This window comes from Leuresthes tenuis, unplaced genomic scaffold, assembly GCF_036924035.1.
Source record: "Leuresthes tenuis unplaced genomic scaffold, fLeuTen1.0.hap1 SCAF_10, whole genome shotgun sequence".
Taxonomy (NCBI): domain Eukaryota; kingdom Metazoa; phylum Chordata; class Actinopteri; order Atheriniformes; family Atherinopsidae; genus Leuresthes; species Leuresthes tenuis.
This window is the reverse complement of record NW_027325364.1, coordinates 229701-249800: the sequence shown is the minus strand read 5'-3', so window position 1 is coordinate 249800 and position 20100 is coordinate 229701. Positions and strand designations below refer to the sequence as shown.

Here is a 20100-nt window from a genome sequence, read left to right as displayed (position 1 = left end):
GGATCTAAATGAGGTTTATTCTTTCAGCTTCCACCACACAGAAACTGAGTCAGGCCTGCAGATGGGAGCCGGCACAACGTTTCACTCGTCTTCCTTGTTGGTGGTTTTTAGACTGAAAGGTCTTAGAAACTGCAACAGAATCCATCAGCAGAGCAACGGTCCGACCACCTCCCATAGATCAGTCCTGGGCTTCACCTTCGTGTCCTTCCAGGAAAATGTTGGCCTCCAGTCATGAGTTACAGAAAGAAAGCAGAAGATTCACTCTTCTGAGCAGAAACCGCCTCTGCAGACCAGCTCAGAAAAGATCTGAATTTATTCCTTTATTAAGTGCTTCTAAAAGCAATAAAACTGGTAAAAATAAGTGTAGAAATAATTGAACTTCTGCAGAAAGTTTTATTTAGACAACATCACAGCTTCAAGCTCCAAAAACCTGCTCGAGGTTTGGTATCTAAAAAAATCCCCATCAGACCCCCCCCCAGGGCCCGGTGGTTCTGAACATTTGGGCTCCTGAAGCACACTGAGGAAAGCTGAGGAATTAAGAGGATGGAAGAAGCTCCTCTGCTCGTCGTCATGGAAACGGATCTGATGCAGAAGTCAGCTGAGTCAGTTCGGACATTTTGGCGTCTCCGTGCGGGGCGGCCGGCCCCTTCCTGTCCTTTTCTTATGTTTTTATGGTGCAGCCATGTTTTATCTCACCGCTTCCACCCTATCTGTGAGTGAACCTGCAGCTGAACGGTTCACAGCAGCTTCCTGTAGAGTTTCAGACAAACAAGCTGAAAAACCTCCAAAGAAAACGTTTGTTTTCACTCTGCTTCCTGTTCAGAGTCGAAGAACAAACAAACCAAAAGAAGTTCTCGCTGTCATGTCTTATATTTCCGATGTAGCCTTTGGGAAATGGAGGAGAATATATATTTTCTTATAGTGTAGCATGAGTCCGGCTGAGTTTAAATGAGATAATAATGAACCAAATAATGAACGGTGGAAACATGTTGACCAAAAGCTCCGTAACGATTCCTTCGCTTTACCTCAGATGTTCGTATGTAGAGCCACAGAGAGAGTGGTTGGAAGCTTCCGTCTCCGAGCGACCTGCCGACCCCCCCTGAGGACCCCCCCGAGGACCCCCCCGAGGACCCCCCCCGTAATAACACCTGTAATAACACCTGTGCCTTCGACCCCCGTCACCCTCGGACAGTTTCTGACTTCACACATTTATTTTTCTCTGTTACTCACCGAGTCCCACCGAGTCTCACCGAGTCTCACCGAGTCTCACCGAGTCTCACCGAGTCCCACCGCGTCCCACCGCGTCCCACCGCGTCCCACCGAGTCCCACCGAGTCTCACCGCGTCCCACCGTGTCCCACCGCGTCCCACCGAGTCTCACCGCGTCCCACCGTGTCCCACCGCGTCCCACCGAGTCTCACCGCGTCCCACCGCGTCCCACCGCGTCCCACCGAGTCTCACCGCGTCCCACCGAGTCCCACCGAGTCTCACCGCGTCCCACCGCGTCCCACCGTGTCCCACCGTGTCCCACCGCGTCCCACCGAGTCTCACCGCGTCCCACCGCGTCCCACCGAGTCTCACCGCGTCCCACCGCGTCCCACCGAGTCCCACCGAGTCTCACCGCGTCCTGTCGAGTCCCACCGAGTCCCACCGAGTCTCACCGCGTCCCACCGAGTCTCACCGCGTCCCACCGCGTCCCACCGAGTCCCACCGAGTCTCACCGCGTCCCACCGTGTCCCACCGTGTCCCACCGTGTCCCACCGTGTCCCACCGCGTCCCACCGAGTCTCACCGCGTCCCACCGCGTCCCACCGAGTCCCACCGAGTCTCACCGCGTCCCACCGTGTCCCACCGTGTCCCACCGTGTCCCACCGCGTCCCACCGAGTCTCACCGCGTCCCACCGTGTCCCACCGCGTCCCACCGAGTCTCACCGCGTCCCACCGCGTCCCACCGCGTCCCACCGAGTCTCACCGCGTCCCACCGAGTCCCACCGAGTCTCACCGCGTCCCACCGCGTCCCACCGTGTCCCACCGTGTCCCACCGCGTCCCACCGAGTCTCACCGCGTCCCACCGCGTCCCACCGAGTCTCACCGCGTCCCACCGCGTCCCACCGAGTCCCACCGAGTCTCACCGCGTCCTGTCGAGTCCCACCGAGTCCCACCGAGTCCCACCGAGTCTCACCGCGTCCCACCGCGTCCCACCGAGTCTCACCGCGTCCCACCGCGTCCCACCGAGTCTCACCGCGTCCTGTCGAGTCCAACCGAGTCCCACCGAGTCCCACCGAGTCCCACCAAGTCCCACCGAGTCCCACCGAGTCTCACCGCGTCCTGTTGAGTCCCGTCAGACCCGTCGAGTCTCCTTAACTCAGGTCTGGTCTCACTGAGCATCGCACTGCTTCAGGTCTGAAGCTACAGCCATTTTGTCTGTTTTAGAGTCCTGTCCGACTTCTTTGGACTTGAATCCCCCCCTACCTCCTCGCTGTCCTCAGGGCTGCAGGTCCGGTCCGGTCCGGTCCGTTCGGAGCTCCTAGTTGCCTTCATCTCAGCTCTGATGCGAGCTGAGCGTTTGTAAAAGTCTCAACCAGAACAAAGTGTTTTATTATTGATGATTTTGGCTGTTCTTTTTCCAGAGCTTTCTTCACTTTGTTCTGGTGTCGAAGAGAAAATTCTTCTAATATTGTAATTCCTAACATTTGATCCCCTCCCTGCTTTTATATGGTTTGACTCTTTCTGATTCTTTTTGCTGGTAGTTGAATGATGAGAAAATGTTTTTGTAGAATTGAGAAAAGTTGTTTTCAGCTGAGGTTAGAACCTGCTTAAACTCAGACGTGATGGACAGCAGCCATATTTAGCAATAAGCCGTGCGTGAGATGTCCGAGCTACAGAGCTTCAGTGTTACTTTACGAGAAACCTGATTATTTTTAAAGCTGTTTGAATTCAAACTACCTCAGCTGTCCACGCTCTGTAGAAACTAAAACTAAGATGTAGAGTTTGTAGTGATTGAAGGCTAGAACCAATGAGAAAAGTGATGCTTTAATGTTTCTGATTTCTTTTCTCTCAAAGCGTTTTATATTCATTAATGTGTTCTAAAAGTAAAAGCACCCCAAAGCTTTAAAGTGCTGTTTAAACCCGACAGAACAAAAGCAGATTTAAGGTTTTTGAACCGCTCTGAAAGTATCAGATTCATCCTTGTTTGTTTAAATGTGATTCTGAGTATCTGTCTGCCTTTTTCCCCACTGTTTAGACACTTAAAACCAAATAAAATTGAAGTAGGAAACTGTGTGCAGTGCTTCTTCCCTGTAACTGAAACACAGAGACTCAGTTTGTGTCAGAATCATCAGTGAAGTGAAGTCCTGAGGATCAGATAACATGGAGGGAGGTCACTGAGTCACTTCAGGTCGTAATTTTCTGAGCAGAAGAAGAGTCGTGAGCGCTCCGGCCCGGTAAAAACCCACCTTACAACATGTTTTAAATACATTTTTAATGAGCAGGAAGCTGTATGAACTGCATAAAGACTGTAAACCAATAGGATGTTGAGGCTGAGCACGACCAAAACGTATGGGTGAAGTCGGCAGGAGCATTTGTATCCGTGTTAGATGTATTTTATATATATCTTGCTGTATTTTAGCAAGTCTGCTTTGGAGTAGTGGATGTGATGTAAGATCTGAAACTGTGTTATTCTTAATCTGGCACATGAAGAGCTGCCATTCACCCTTAGGAAAGCGCTGTCCTCTCCCAGCTCATCCACCCAAGCTGCCTTGATCTTTGCAAGAGTTGTATTTTTAAAAAAAGATATAGTTATTGATTCTTGAAATAAGTCCTTTAGAGCTGAAGTTAGTTTCTGACAGATCATCAGGACCAGAAGGTGATGGTAAATATGGAAAGTTGGGGTCATGATGTTGAAGGAAGTGGCGGAACGAGAGAGGCTGAGTCATCAAAGCATTCAAAAATACTGTTTGTATTCATATCTTTAAATCTGTAAATGTCTTGTCTTTGCCAGAGAGTAAATCCGGAGTCTAGCTGGAAGGAAAATATGATTATTGTGTATGTGACTTATAAGGAGAAGATTATTGAACCCGAAGCTGTGGTTGAAACCATATATTTAGGGTAGAGATGGGAAGGCTGGAGGTGCCCAGGGCTCTGAGAGCGGTCGAAATGGTCCGGTCCATATCAGGAGTGTGGAGCCAGAGCAGGATTTTTTGAACGTTTGAGGCCCAATAATAACAGCTGGGGTCAGGCCTCTGGGGTCAGGCCTCTGGGGTCAGGCCTCTGCAGCAGTTCCAGCCGTTTATTCCCCTCCAATATAAATGAAGTGACCTTATCAATAGATTGGAAGAAAGATTTAGGGAGAGAAAGGGGAATACACTGAAACAGGTAAGGGAGCACATTCCTTTCCAAACAGTTCACTGCTGAAGATGAAGTGTTTGACTCGACTTTCTCAAATAGCAGACAGAAGTTTTCCTGGTAAAGCTCCTGTTAATGATGTTAATGCCCAGATATCTCAAGCCATTTCCAGACATCTGGAACAGCAGAGCATTGTCCTGTTTGAAGAGCCATGAACAGGATAACATTCACTTTACAACATTTTTATGATGGTTCTCCTTCCTGTGTTTTTCCATTTAATTTTAAAGCCTTTAACTGTTCACAATCTTTCATTTCTCAGGTTTTATTATCAGGAAATTTATAAGAAACATCTGTTCTTCAGCAGCTGTTAAAGTCTTTATAGAAACTATTTGTAGAACAAAAACTGAGACAAAACACAGAAGCAGTGTGTGAAAAACTAAGTGAACCCTCACTAAGAGGAACTAAGAGCAGCAGCCAGGAGCTGCTGATCAATGCTCTGATTAACTGATCAATGCTCTGATTAACTGATCAATGCTCTAACTGATCAATGCTCTGATTAACTGATCAATGCTCTGATTAACTGATCAATGCTCTGATTAACTGATCAATGCTCTGATTAACTGATCAATGCTCAGATAAACTGATCAATGCTCTGATTAACTGATCAATGCTCAGATAAACTGATCAATGCTCTGATTAACTGATCAATGCTCTGATTAACTGATCAATGCTCTGATTAACTGATCAATGCTCTGATTAACTGATCAATGCTCTGATTAACTGATCAATACTCAGATTAACTGATCAATGCTCTGATTAACTGATCAATGCTCTGATTAACTGATCGATGCTCTGATTAACTGATCAATGCTCTGATTAACTGATCGATGCTCTGATTAACTGATCAAAGCTTCTGATTAACTGATCGATGCTCTGATTAACTGATCAATGCTCTGATTAATTGATCCTCAGTCAGTGTGAGCAGCTCTATAAAAGCAGGAGTTCTGTCAGTTTAACACGATGCCAAGGAGGAAAGACACCAGCAATGATCTCAGAGAAGCAGCTGCTGCTGCCCATCAGTCTGGGAAGGGTTATAAGGCCATTTCCAGACTATCTGGAGTCCATCATTCTACAGAGAGAAAGATTATTCACAAGTGGAAAACATTCAGGACAGCTGTCAATCTTCCCAGGAGTGGACGTCCCAGCAAGGTCACCCCAAGGTGAAGAAGCCCAGAGCTACATCTCAGACTCTACAGGCCTCAGTTAGCATGTTAAAGGTTAAAGGTCACCCCAAGGTGAAAAAGCCCAGAGCTACATCTCAGACTCTACAGGCCTCAGTTAGCATGTTAAAGGTTAAAGGTCACCCCAAGGTGAAGAAGCCCAGAGCTACATCTCAGACTCTACAGGCCTCAGTTAGCATGTTAAAGGTTAAAGTTCACCCCAAGGTGAAAAAGCCCAGAGCTACATCTCAGACTCTACAGGCCTCAGTTAGCATGTTAAAGGTTAAAGGTCACCCCAAGGTGAAAAAGCCCAGAGCTACATCTCAGACTCTACAGGCCTCAGTTAGCATGTTAAAGGTCAAAGGTCACCCCAAGGTGAAAAAGCCCAGAGCTACATCTCAGACTCTACAGGCCTCAGTTAGCAGGTTAAAGGTTAAAGGTCATACATCTCAGACTCTACAGGCCTCAGTTAGCATGTTAAAGGTTAAAGGTCACCCCAAGGTGAAAAAGCCCAGAGCTACATCTCAGACTCTACAGGCCTCAGTTAGCATGCTAAAGGTTAAAGGTCATGACAGCACAGTTAGAAAAAGACTGAACAAGGATGGCTTGTTTGGAAGGGCTGCAGGAGAAAGCCTCTTCTCTCTAAAAAGAACATGGCAGCACAGCTTAGGTTTGCAAAGCTGCATCTGAACAAAGCTCAAGACTTCTGGAACAATGTCCTTTGGACAGACCAGAGCAAAGTGGAGATGTTTGGTCCTAATGCACAGCAGCACGTTTGGAGGAAACCAAACACAGCATATCAGCACAAACACCTCATACCAGCTGTCAAGCACGGTGGTGGAGGGCTGATGATCTGGGCTGGTTCTGCAGCCACAGGACCTGGGCACCTTGCAGTCATTGAGTCCACCATGAACTCCTCTGGATACCAAAGTATTCTAGAGTCAAATGTGAGGCCATCTGTCCCACAGCTAAAGCTGGGCTGAAACTGGCTCATCAACAGGACAAAGATCCCAAACACAGCAGCAGATCTACAGCAGAATGTGGGAAAAAGAACAGAATCAAGGTGTTGCAATGGTCCAGTCAGAGTCCTGACCTCAGCCTGACTGAGATGCTGTGGTGGGACCTTAAGAGAGCTGTGCAGAAACCAAAGCTGCAAACCTCAATGAGCTGAAGCTGGAGAGAAGAGGGCCGAGTCACTGCTGCGGTGTTTTGTCTCAGTGTAATATGTGCTGATCTGAGGCTGTATTTACTGAGTTTTAACACCTGCTGAGGAACAGAAGTTTTATTTTGTTCTGATCAGTAAAACCTGAGAACTGAAGCTCTGTTTTTATCATTATGATGGTTTCATGTATTTTATAATCTTGGGGTTATATCTTATCTCACACCTTCTACATAATGAATTTGTAAGTTTTTATACTGAGTTACAAAATTAAACAGTGAAGTTTTATCTAAACAACCCAGAGGAAGAAAAACAGCCTCTTTAACTCCATCCCACTGACAGCTCAGCTTCAGCACAGCTCTCAGTCTGACTCAATAAAACAGTTGGTCTGTCAGAGGGTTAACCTAGCCTAACCCTAACCACCCCCCCACCCATGCCCTGATCCTAATTATAGTTGAGTGAAAGCAAAGTAAAGGGGGTGCCTAAACTAAATTGAGTTGGAAATTAAAACAAGCCAAAGGACAAAAGACAAGCGAAAGGAAAGAGGAGTAACACAGGGGAGCAAACAGGGGCCTGAAGAAGACAAAACAACAGTCGAAACGTTGCCAATGAAGTGTGTGAAAGCTAAACTATGCTAATAAGCTAAACTATGCTAATAAGCTAAATAATGCTAATTTGAAACCTAACCCTAACATTAACCCAATAAAACAGTTGGTCTGTCAGAGGGTTAGGGTTAACCTAACCTAACCCCTACCCTAACCTAACCTAACCTAACCTAACCTAACCTAACCTACCCCCTACCCTACCCTAACCTAACCTACCCTAACCTAACCTAACCTAACCTAACCCTAACCTAACCTACCCCCTACCCTAACCTAACCTAACCTAACCTAACCTAACCTACCCCCTACCCTAACCTAACCTACCCTACCCTAACCTAACCTACCCTAACCTAACCCTAACCTAACCTAACCTAACCTAACCCTAACCTAACCTACCCCCTACCCTAACCTAACCTACCCTACCCTAACCTAACCTACCCTACCCTAACCTAACCCTAACCTAACCTAACATACCCTAACCTAACCCTAACCCTAACCTAACCTACCCCCTACCCTAACCTAACCTACCCTACCCTAACCTAACCTACCCTACCCTAACCTAACCTAACCCTAACCCTAACCTAACCTAACCTAACCTAACCTACCCTAACCTAACCTAACCTAACCCTAACCTAACCTAACCTACCCCCTACCCTAACCTAACCTACCCTACCCTAACCTAACCTACCCTACCCTAACCTAACCCTAACCCTAACCTAACCTAACCTAACCTACCCTAACCTAACCTAACCTAACCTAACCCTAACCTAACCTAACCTACCCCCTACCCTAACCTAACCTAACCTAACCCTGAGGTCTGAACTCATTCGGCACATTCAGACTTTAAAAGTTATCAAAGTCGAGGTTTCAGACACAAACGGAGAATAAACGCACTGAAACTCTGATTAATACCTTTATTCACTGATCTGAAATTAAACCTGTGGAAACGAGAAACTGGAGGTAAAAAATCCTTTTAACAGAATCAGATTTAAATACGAAACGTAATCACTCCTGCCCTCTGATTGGTCGATGACAGTCTGTGGCGGCCCGGTGCTCCGGCTGGCGCTGAGGCTCTTGCTCCCCGCTGTGAGGACCCTGCCTGGCAGACAGTCGGCCCAGAGATCGTGGCGAGGCGTCGCTCCTCGTCCGGTGGCAACAGGCGGCGAGGTCGGCCCGGAAGGACGGCGTGTAGAAGCCGTAAATGACGGGGTCGCAGCAGGTGTTCAGGTTACCGAAGACAAAGAGGGCGTGGTGCACGTACTCAGGTGTGACGCGCAGCATGTCGGGCTGGAACCAGTACCAGATCCCCAGCAGGTAGTACGGAGTCCAGCACACCACGAAGGACAGAACGATGACCACCGTCATCTTCAGAGTCTTCATCCGAGCCTTCGGGATGATGTCGGTGCCGCTGCGGCGCAGGTGTGACTCACCTGCTGAGAGAGGGAGGAGAACCTCAGCAATGTCATGTAGTTACTCTGCAAACAGGTGTAGTCCAGGTGTAAGTGCATCCAGGTGTGTTAGAGCTGCAGGTGTGTTAGAGGTTCAGGTGTGTTAGAGGTTCAGGTGTGTTAGAGCTGCAGGTGTGTTAGAGCTGCAGGTGTGTTAGAGCTGCAGGTGTGTTAGAGCGGCAGGTGTGTTAGAGCTGCAGGTGTGTTAGAGCTGCAGGTGTGTTAGAGCGGCAGGTGTGTTAGAGCGGCAGGTGTGTTAGAGCTGCAGGTGTGTTAGAGGTTCAGGTACAGGTGTGTTAGAGCTGCAGGTGTGTTAGAGCTGCAGGTGTGTTAGAGCTGCAGGTACAGGTGTGTTAGAGCTGCAGGTGTGTTAGAGCTGCAGGTGTGTTAGAGCGGCAGGTGTGTTAGAGCTGCAGGTGTGTTAGAGCTGCAGGTGTGTTAGAGGTTCAGGTGTGTTAGAGCTGCAGGTGTGTTAGAGGTTCAGGTGTGTTAGAGCTGCAGGTACAGGTGTGTTAGAGCTGCAGGTGTGTTAGAGCTGCAGGTGTGTTAGAGCTGCAGGTGTGTTAGAGCGGCAGGTGTGTTAGAGCGGCAGGTGTGTTAGAGCTGCAGGTGTGTTAGAGGTTCAGGTGTGTTAGAGCGGCAGGTGTGTTAGAGCGGCAGGTGTGTTAGAGGTTCAGGTGTGTTAGAGCTGCAGGTGTGTTAGAGCCGCAGGTGTGTTAGAGCTGCAGGTGTGTTAGAGCTGCAGGTGTGTTAGAGGTTCAGGTGTGTTAGAGCTGCAGGTGTGTTAGAGCTGCAGGTGTGTTAGAGCCGCAGGTACAGGTGTGTTAGAGCTGCAGCTGCAGGTGTGTTAGAGCTGCAGGTGTGTTAGAGCTGCAGGTGTGTTAGAGCCGCAGGTGTGTTAGAGCCGCAGGTGTGTTAGAGCTGCAGGTGTGTTAGAGCTGCAGGTGTGTTAGAGCTGCAGGTGTGTTAGAGCTGCAGGTGTGTTAGAGCGGCAGGTGTGTTAGAGCTGCAGGTGTGTTAGAGGTTCAGGTGTGTTAGAGCTGCAGGTGTGTTAGAGCTGCAGGTGTGTTAGAGCTGCAGGTGTGTTAGAGCTGCAGGTGTGTTAGAGCTGCAGGTGTGTTAGAGCTGCAGGTGTGTTAGAGCTGCAGCTGCAGGTGTGTTAGAGCTGCAGGTGTGTTAGAGCTACAGGTGGGTTAGAGCTGCAGGTGTGTTAGAGCTGCAGGTGTGTTAGAGCTGCAGCTGCAGGTGTGTTAGAGCTGCAGGTGTGTTAGAGCTACAGGTGTGTTAGAGCTGCAGCTGCAGGTGTGTTAGAGCTGCAGGTGTGTTAGAGCTACAGGTGTGTTAGAGCTGCAGGTGTGTTAGAGCTGCAGGTGTGTTAGAGCTACAGGTGTGTTAGAGCTGCAGGTGTGTTAGAGCTGCAGGTGTGTTAGAGGTTCAGGTGTGTTAGAGCTGCAGGTGTGTTAGAGCCGCAGGTGTGTTAGAGCCGCAGGTGTGTTAGAGCTGCAGGTGTGTTAGAGCTGCAGCTGCAGGTGTGTTAGAGCTGCAGCTGCAGGTGTGTTAGAGCTGCAGCTGCAGGTGTGTTAGAGCTGCAGGTGTGTTAGAGCTGCAGGTGTGTTAGAGCCGCAGGTGTGTTAGAGCCGCAGGTGTGTTAGAGCCGCAGGTGTGTTAGAGCCGCAGGTGTGTTAGAGCTGCAGGTGTGTTAGAGCTGCAGGTGCAGGTGTGTTAGAGCTGCAGGTGTGTTAGAGCTGCAGGTGTGTTAGAGCTGCAGGTGTGTTAGAGCCGCAGGTGTGTTAGAGCTGCAGCTGCAGGTGTGTTAGAGCCGCAGGTGTGTTAGAGGTTCAGGTGTGTTAGAGGTTCAGGTGTGTTAGAGCTGCAGGTGTGTTAGAGCTGCAGGTGTGTTAGAGCTGCAGGTGTGTTATAGCTGCAGCTGCAGGTGTGTTAGAGCTGCAGGTGTGTTAGAGCTGCAGGTGTGTTAGAGTTGCAGGTGTGTTAGAGCTGCAGGTGTGTTAGAGGTTCAGGTACAGGTGTGTTAGAGCTGCAGGTGTGTTAGAGCTGCAGGTGTGTTAGAGCTGCAGGTGTGTTAGAGCCGCAGGTGTGTTAGAGCTGCAGGTGTGTTAGAGGTACAGGTGTGTTAGAGCTGCAGGTGTGTTAGAGGTTCAGGTGTGTTAGAGCTGCAGGTGTGTTAGAGCTGCAGGTGTGTTAGAGCTGCAGGTGTGTTATAGCTGCAGCTGCAGGTGTGTTAGAGCTGCAGGTGTGTTAGAGCTGCAGGTGTGTTAGAGCTGCAGCTGCAGGTGTGTTAGAGCTGCAGGTGTGTTAGAGCTGCAGGTGTGTTAGAGCTGCAGGTGTGTTAGAGCTGCAGGTGTGTTAGAGCTGCAGGTGTGTTAGAGTTGCAGGTGTGTTAGAGCTGCAGGTGTGTTAGAGGTTCAGGTACAGGTGTGTTAGAGCTGCAGGTGTGTTAGAGCTGCAGGTGTGTTAGAGCTGCAGGTGTGTTAGAGCCGCAGGTGTGTTAGAGCTGCAGGTGTGTTAGAGGTTCAGGTGTGTTAGAGCCGCAGGTGTGTTAGAGCCGCAGGTGTGTTAGAGCTGCAGCTGCAGGTGTGTTAGAGCTGCAGCTGCAGGTGTGTTAGAGCCGCAGGTGTGTTAGAGGTTCAGGTGTGTTAGAGGTTCAGGTGTGTTAGAGCTGCAGGTGTGTTAGAGCTGCAGGTGTGTTAGAGCTGCAGGTGTGTTATAGCTGCAGCTGCAGGTGTGTTAGAGCTGCAGGTGTGTTAGAGCTGCAGGTGTGTTAGAGCTGCAGCTGCAGGTGTGTTAGAGCTGCAGGTGTGTTATAGCTGCAGCTGCAGGTGTGTTAGAGCTGCAGGTGTGTTAGAGCTGCAGGTGTGTTAGAGCTGCAGCTGCAGGTGTGTTAGAGTTGCAGGTGTGTTAGAGCTGCAGGTGTGTTAGAGGTTCAGGTACAGGTGTGTTAGAGCTGCAGGTGTGTTAGAGCTGCAGGTGTGTTAGAGCTGCAGGTGTGTTAGAGCCGCAGGTGTGTTAGAGCTGCAGGTGTGTTAGAGGTACAGGTGTGTTAGAGCTGCAGGTGTGTTAGAGGTTCAGGTACAGGTGTGTTAGAGCTGCAGGTGTGTTAGAGCTGCAGGTGTGTTAGAGCTGCAGGTGTGTTAGAGCCGCAGGTGTGTTAGAGCTGCAGGTGTGTTAGAGCTGCAGGTGTGTTAGAGGTTCAGGTGTGTTAGAGCTGCAGGTGTGTTAGAGCTGCAGGTGTGTTAGAGGTTCAGGTGTGTTAGAGCTGCAGGTGTGTTAGAGCTGCAGGTGTGTTAGAAGTTCAGGTGTGTTAGAGCTGCAGGTGTGTTAGAGGTTCAGGTGTGTTAGAGCTGCAGGTGTGTTAGAGGTTCAGGTGTGTTAGAGCTGCAGGTGTGTTAGAGCTGCAGGTGTGTTAGAGGTTCAGGTGTGTTAGAGCTGCAGGTGTGTTAGAGGTTCAGGTGTGTTAGAGCTGCAGGTGTGTTAGAGCGGCAGGTGTGTTAGAGCTGCAGGTGTGTTAGAGCTGCAGGTGTGTTAGAGCTGCAGGTTCAGGTGTGTTAGAGCTGCAGGTGTGTTAGAGCTGCAGGTGTGTTAGAGCTGCAGGTGTGTTAGAGCTGCAGGTGTGTTAGAGCTGCAGGTGCAGGTGTGTTAGAGCTGCAGGTGTGTTAGAGCTGCAGGTGTGTTAGAGCTGCAGCTGCCGGTGTGTTAGAGCTGCAGGTGTGTTAGAGGTTCAGGTGTGTTAGAGCTGCAGCTGCCGGTGTGTTAGAGCCGCAGGTACAGGTGTGTTAGAGGTTCAGGTGTGTTAGAGGTTCAGGTGTGTTAGAGCTGCAGGTGTGTTAGAGCTGCAGGTGTGTTAGAGGTTCAGGTTTGTTAGAGCTGCAGGTGTGTTAGAGCTGCAGGTGTGTTAGAGCTGCAGGTGTGTTAGAGCTGCAGGTGTGTTAGAGGTTCAGGTGTGTTAGAGGTACAGGTGTGTTAGAGCTGCAGGTGTGTTAGAGCTGCAGGTGTGTTAGAGCTGCAGGTGTGTTAGAGCTGCAGCTGCAGGTGTGTTAGAGCTGCAGCTGCAGGTGTGTTAGAGCTGCAGGTGTGTTAGAGGTTCAGGTGTGTTAGAGCTGCAGGTGTGTTAGAGCTGCAGGTGTGTTAGAGGTTCAGGTTTGTTAGAGCTGCAGGTGTGTTAGAGCTGCAGGTGTGTTAGAGCTGCAGGTGTGTTAGAGCTGCAGGTGTGTTAGAGGTTCAGGTGTGTTAGAGGTACAGGTGTGTTAGAGCTGCAGGTGTGTTAGAGCTGCAGGTGTGTTAGAGCTGCAGGTGTGTTAGAGCTGCAGCTGCAGGTGTGTTAGAGCTGCAGCTGCAGGTGTGTTAGAGCTGCAGGTGTGTTAGAGGTTCAGGTGTGTTAGAGCTGCAGGTGTGTTAGAGCTGCAGGTGTGTTAGAGGTTCAGGTGTGTTAGAGCTGCAGGTGTGTTAGAGGTTCAGGTGTGTTAGAGCTGCAGGTGTGTTAGAGGTTCAGGTGTGTTAGAGCTGCAGCTGCAGGTGTGTTAGAGCTGCAGGTGTGTTAGAGCTGCAGGTGTGTTAGAGGTTCAGGTGTGTTAGAGCTGCAGGTGTGTTAGAGCTGCAGGTGTGTTAGAGCTGCAGGTGTGTTAGAGGTTCAGGTACCTTTGTCCCGCAGCAGCTGCAGGTGGATGTGCAGCAGGATGCGGCTGTAGCAGCAGCTCATCACCAGCAGCGGGACGACGTATAACGTAATGAAGTGGAACATGTTGTACACCGTTTCCTGCCAGCGGTGGCTGAAGCTGCCGTGAGACGCGCACTGAGTGAAGTCCACCGAATCCACGCTGATGGTCCTGAAGATGAAGATCTGCAGGGACAGAGAGACATGGTTGCATCTGGTTTCAGCCCTAAGTCTAACCCTGCTGCTGAGCAGCTGCTGCCTTCTTAGCGTTGTTAGCATTCCTCACAGAAACCAAGGGGAGTAGTTAGCCTGAGCTAACAGCAGGAGGCTGCAGGCGTTTAATCCTCAGAACATTCCTGCAGGGATTTACCACCAGTCAGGATTTACTACAAGAACCTTTACGTGGATCAGCTGAACCGGAGCCTGAGAGGCTGCAGCAGGGACCCACAGGGGGTCTCTGACAGGAAGAGTGATCATGTGACCAACTGAAAACAGATTTGGGCAGCTGCAGTAACATGGCTCCTCTCCCCATCCTGCCCTTGAGCTCAGTCTGATTATCATCTGTGAAGCTGAGACCCCAGAAGCAGCCGACTTCAGCATGAGAACAGCAGATTTCTGCTGTCAGATATCGCTACGGCTGGTCCTGATTTAAGTCTTCTACTCATGTGTCAGCTGACAGAAACCTTCTCCAAACACTCATTTAACAACCAGGTGAGACAGACACTTATCTGCTGTAATTCAAACACTCCATCATTCACTCAGGCTGCTTCCTCTAATAACAGGAACTCCTGAACGAGCCTCTCAACACAAATATGAAATGATGCAGCAGCCTGTCAGTGAAGACACATTTACAGCCTTACTTCCTCTGAGCCTGAACACCTGAGGAACTCCGACAGCTCCAACACATGTGGGATCTTTTCCTGTGGTTACACAGTGTACACCTGTGAGAATGACACCTGTGGTGATGACACCTGTGGTGATGACACCTGTGGTGATGATACCTGTGAGAATGATACCTGCGGTGATGCAAGCAGCAGGCTCAGGCCCCAGGCCACCAGCAGCATCAATCGGTTCCTGCGGTGTGCACTCAAAGCATCCAGCGGGTGCATGATGGCGTGCTGGCGGTCCAGGCTGATGACAACGAGGATGAAGGCAGAGGCGTGCATGGCGAACAACTTCAGGAAGCACAGGAGTTTACAGAGCACATTGCCGCCGTACCACTGCACCGTCACATTCCACACTGCGTCCAGAGGCATTACTACAAATGTCATCATCAGATCGGCTGACGCCAAGCTTAACATCAGTGGCCGCAGGTGAGAAGCCAGCCGACGGCCACGCCCACACCACACACTGGCCAATAGGGCGAGGTTACTGCAGGCGGCAAACAGGAAGAGGACAAAGGTTGCGCAGACTCGAAACTGAGCCGCCCGGGTGAAACTGGGAGGCTCCCAGTTTGAGAGAGGAGGATAGTGGGAGATATTGGAAGTAGGCGTCACAGAGCTGGTGGAGGGAGCTCCTGATGACAAGTTCCCTGACATCCTGCAAAGGAGAAAAAAAAGAGAGGTTGAGCTGAGTGAAAAACTGAAAATAGAGAGAAACAGAAAGACTAGATTGGCATAAACACTTGAAAACTGTTAGCTTAGCATAAACACTGGAAACAGATGGAAAGTTTTAGCTTAACTTAGCATAAAGACTGGAAACAGATGGAAACAGTTAGTTTTGGTTAGAACAAAGACTGGAAACAGATGGAAAGTTTTAGCTTAGCTTAGCATAAAGACTGGAAACAGATGGAAACAGTTAGTCTTGGTTAGAACAAAGACTGGAAACAGATGGAAAGTTTTAGCTTAGCTTAGCATAAAGACTGGAAACAGATGGAAACAGTTAGTCTTGGTTAGAACAAAGACTGGAAACAGATGGAAAGTTTTAGCTTAGCTTAGCATAAAGACTGGAAACAGATGGAAACAGTTAGTCTTGGTTAGAACAAAGACTGGAAACAGATGGAATGTTTTAGCTTAGCTTAGCATAAAGACTGGAAACAGATGGAAACAGTTAGTCTTGGTTAGAACAAAGACTGGAAACAGATGGAATGTTTTAGCTTAGCTTAGCATAAAGACTGGAAACAGATGGAAACAGTTAGCCTTGGTTAGAACAAAGACTGGAAACTGTTAGCCTTGGTTAGAACAAAGACTGGAAACAGATGGAAACAGTTAGCCTTGGTTAGAACAAAGACTGGAAACTGTTAGCCTTGGTTAGAACAAAGACTGGAAACTGTTAGCCTTGGTTAGAACAAAGACTGGAAACAGATGGAAACTGTTAGCTTATCTTAACACAAAGACTGGAAACGGGGTTTCTTGAAGCTGTTTAAATTCGTCTGGAACTCAGTGGGGTTACATGAGTGCCATCAGATCGGATTAATGGCTAAATTACAATAAGACTGCGTTATTCAGTTCTCAATTCCGGTCCTCATGACCCACCGCCCTGCATGTTTTCCATGTTTCCCTCCTGCACCACACCTGATTCAAATGAACGGCTCCTTCTCAGGCCACTGCAGAGCTGGATGACGAGCTGATCATTTGAATCAGGTGTGGTGCAGGAGGGAAACATGGATGGTGGGTCATGCCTTAATCTGACAGAAAACCGGATCGGATTAAGCCCCCGAGGTAACTCAATCCAAACGCACACCTAACATGCATGAAGATGTTGAAGCACATGGTGAACTGGACTTTGCATTCTGCGCATGCTCCAGATTTTTTCCCCAGGGTCATGACCCGGAAGTGGAAGGAGGCGATATTCCTGTCGTTAGAAAGAAAGAAACAAGGCGATGGAGAACGTTGTGCATCTCTGTGCCATAACCAGCTCATCACAGATGGAGAGGGACGCAGCTTCATCTCGCTCTGTGTTCGCCATCTTTCTGAATGCCTGAGTTTGTTGCTGTTGGCGGTGAAGACGTCAACAGGAAGAGGCTCTATAAGCGATAGCTGAAATGGGGACAGCGCCACCTATGGTACCGGGGTATGACATGCTTTGGGCCAGTGATTCCATTCATTCAGCGCCATATATCCAAGGATAATTACCCTCAGATAAGCCTAACCCAAGGATAACTGCCCTCAGATAAGCCTAACCCAAGGATAACTGCCCTCAGATAAGCCTAACCCAAGGATAACTGCCCTCAGATAAGCCTAACCCAAGGATAATTACCCTCAGATAAGCCTAACCCAAGGATAATTACCCTCAGATAAGCCTGACCCAAGGATAACTGCCCTCAGATAAGCCTAACCCAAGGATAACTGCCCTCAGATAAGCCTAACCCAAGGATAACTGCCCTCAGATAAGCCTAACCCAAGGATAATTACCCTCAGATAAGCCTAACCCAAGGATAACTGCCCTCAGATAAGCCTAACCCAAGGATAACTGCCCTCAGATAAGCCTAACCCAAGGATAACTGCCCTCAGATAAGCCTAACCCAAGGATAATTACCCTCAGATAAGCCTAACCCAAGGATAACTGCCCTCAGATAAGCCTAACCCAAGGATAACTGCCCTCAGATAAGCCTAACCCAAGGATAATTACCCTCAGATAAGCCTAACCCAAGGATAACTGCCCTCAGATAAGCCTAACCCAAGGATAACTGCCCTCAGATAAGCCTAACCCAAGGATAAGTGCCCTCAGATAAGCCTAACCCAAGGATAACTGCCCTCAGATAAGCCTAACCCAAGGATAATTACCCTCAGATAAGCCTAACCCAAGGATAACTGCCCTCAGATAAGCCTAACCCAAGGATAACTGCCCTCAGATAAGCCTAACCCAAGGATAACTGCCCTCAGATAAGCCTAACCCAAGGATAACTGCCCTCAGATAAGCCTAACCCAAGGATAACTGCCCTCAGATAAGCCTAACCCAAGGATAACTGCCCTCAGATAAGCCTAACCCAAGGATAACTGCCCTCAGATAAGCCTAACCCAAGGATAACTGCCCTCAGATAAGCCTAACCCAAGGATAACTGCCCTCAGATAAGCCTAACCCAAGGATAACTGCCCTCAGATAAGCCTAACCCAAGGATAACTGCCCTCAGATAAGCCTAACCCAAGGATAACTGCCCTCAGATAAGCCTAACCCAAGGATAACTGCCCTCAGATAAGCCTAACCCAAGGATAACTGCCCTCAGATAAGCCTAACCCAAGGATAACTGCCCTCAGATAAGCCTAACCCAAGGATAACTGCCCTCAGATAAGCCTAACCCAAGGATAATTACCCTCAGATAAGCCTGACCCAAGGATAACTGCCCTCAGATAAGCCTAACCCAAGGATAACTGCCCTCAGATAAGCCTAACCCAAGGATAACTGCCCTCAGATAAGCCTAACCCAAGGATAACTGCCCTCAGATAAGGAGCAGAACCCAACTGTAGCTGTAATCCAGTTCATCTCATCACGTAGACCCACTGACTCTGATAGATTGTTCTCTGTCACTATATCCAGAGGCTTCACCACCAGCCTGACAACAGGTTTCAGAGCTCATCCTGGACTGGTTTGATGCAGGTAAAAGATTCACACTGATGTTGTGTTTCTGGGCTTTTATAAACCCTCCACTACCTGTTTTAACAATCCTCTGGAGGACATCCATCATGGTGAAGCCCACACAGTGTAAGCTAAGACCAGGTTTTCCTGCTTCTGTTTGTTCCTGTTTGACTGGGGAAGAATCACCTGCTGAGCACTGATTGGATGCCATGGTTCACCTGTCTGTCTGCTGTCCTATCTACCAACCAACAGTCCATCAGCTCTTATTGTAACTTCCTGCCTTGGCACGCAGTAAAGATCACAGATAAGTCTTGTTGAAGCACAAACTGTTGAAAATGTGAAGGGGTTTCCATGGCAACAGATTCCCACCCTCCAATGAGGAGTTAGTTGACGATGACTCACAGAAGAACCAGGATGGAGCCACCTGTCCAGGCGAGATTCCAGAGCTGCTTCAGGAGGTGAAACTTCATCTGAAACGCACCAGAGAGGTGATTTTCCTTCAGTCCAGAAAGGTGAAGGAAAAATGATCACAAAGTTAAACATTCAAAATTCGATCATCGATCTGTCAACGATCTCCTCAGACCAATCTAATAATGCTGTTAGGAGGACAGGCAGGTCCCCACAACATGGTTAACACACTCTCACACACACACAGGTTAGGTTACAGCACAAAGACGCCTCGGGTTATTTTTAGCCGCAGGCCTTGACTGCGTTTATTCATGATGTCACCTTGGCAACCTGTACCTCTGCGACTGCAGAGCGGCAGGCCCCGCCTGCCCCTTCTGATTGGCTGAGGCTCAGGTCTCTCAGAGCTGCTTCATATTGGATTTTACACCCTGTGGCATAAGAATCTGGATTCATCCCTCAGATTCATTCTGCTGTTTACCTGTTTAATGTCAGAGCCGAACGTTCTGGCTTCATAAAACATATTTCAGAAAGAAACTGAAGTCACTTTTTCAGATCAAGTAGAAGAAATAATGATGGAATCAGCTTTAAATTTATATTTCTAAAACAAACACCTCCACAAGTCTAAATATGATAATGAGTTTTTTCATAGTTTAACCAGTTGTTCCAGCTGCTGACTGACAGGAAACCAGAGACTGGGACAAAGGAAATGATCATAAACTCCTCCCAGAAGGGAACTCAGCTCAGAGGCAGAAGATGTTGGATGTTTCCAGTCAGCTGCTCTGAAATGTGGAGCAAGAACAAAGAAGATGGGATTGTAAAAGGGAAACCTCAAATTTATCACATCGCTGAAAGGGTGAAAACTGTTCCCTACCTGGCAACCCTGCACACCTGGAGGTCGGTCGCATCGGCGGTTAGTTTGAGTCGAAATGCTTAACTTCCTGTTTGACTTTACTTGGTGACACCTACTGCTTAGGATAGAGGCTGCAGGGAGTCCATTGCACTTAAAGCTGGGATATAAACGGCTAAAAGCGCCGTTGGTGTCACAGTTCGCCTGTGCGATGGCGAGGAAAGCAGCTGCTTTAACGGGTCCTCAGGTGTTGGCTGATCATAAAGAAATGAACCACATGAGTTCGTTCCAACGGGAGGAAAAGGAAACAGGAAACCACTTCTCCTGTATCACTGCAGTACGTCTGAGTGTAAAAACATCATTAAACCGACCTGCAGGAACCCAACAGAACCCTGTGAAACTGGTTCTGATACACTTTAGATCAGCTATTTATCTCAGAGATAACACCAGAGCTTTAGAAAAGAGTGAGTCCAGATCACAGAGAAGCTAAGCCAGCAGCATTCCTGAACACACACAGTCCCTGCGGTTCTGATCCGGGTGTAGCTCGGGCTTTCTGTTGTGAAGGAGTGAGTGTTTTTACCTGCTCAGCAGCTCTGACTCTGTTCTCCTCCTCAGGTCGGACTCCTCTGTTCTTCTTCTCTCCTCCTCATGTTTCTCCAAACTCCAACACACTCAGAACCCTGAAGAACCTCAAGAACCCAAAGAGACTCACAGAACCCGCTGCAATCCGATTCACTTCGGGGTCCCGAGCAGCAGCAGCTGATCTGAAACACCGAGGAGAAAATCTGAGGAGGAACGTGGAGAGAGGCTGCAGCGGGGGCGGGGCTACAGCCGCGTTAGAGGCTGCAGCGGGGGCGGGGCTACAGCCGCGTTAGAGGCTGCAGCGGGGG

The 20100-nt window shown here is 48.9% G+C and overlaps 1 protein-coding gene across 2 annotated transcripts; it reads right to left on the bottom strand.

Moving 5' to 3' along the window:
- Positions 1 to 8228: 8228 nt before the first annotated feature.
- On the bottom strand, positions 8229 to 20082 carry gnrhr1 (gonadotropin releasing hormone receptor 1). 2 transcript variants are annotated; one of them, XM_072393412.1, is made up of 5 exons: positions 19791 to 20082; positions 18358 to 18425; positions 14457 to 14979; positions 13425 to 13626; positions 8229 to 8756 (listed from the first exon to the last, which is right to left on the bottom strand). In XM_072393412.1, the coding sequence occupies exons 2-5, from the start codon at positions 18423 to 18425 to the stop codon at positions 8329 to 8331; spliced, it is 1221 nt and encodes a 406-aa protein (XP_072249513.1). In that variant the 5' UTR covers positions 19791 to 20082; the 3' UTR covers positions 8229 to 8328. The 2 variants fall into 2 exon arrangements, with proteins under 2 accessions (XP_072249513.1, XP_072249514.1); XM_072393413.1 differs by lacking the exon at positions 18358 to 18425 and having other exon boundaries at positions 19791 to 20081.
- Between the last annotated feature and the right edge of the window lie 18 nt (positions 20083 to 20100).

Excerpts from the sequence above, each read along its gene's own strand:
- gnrhr1 (XM_072393412.1), bottom strand. The coding sequence starts at position 18,425 with ATGAAGTTTCACCTCCTGAAGCAGCTCTGGAATCTCGCCTGGACAGGT. Across the intron at positions 14,980-18,357 it reads GGCTCCATCCTGGTTCTTCT|GATGTCAGGGAACTTGTCAT; the intron begins GTGAGTCATCGT and ends TCTCCTTTGCAG. Across the intron at positions 8,757-13,424 it reads GCAGCTGCTGCGGGACAAAG|CAGGTGAGTCACACCTGCGC; the intron begins GTACCTGAACCT and ends TCCCTCTCTCAG.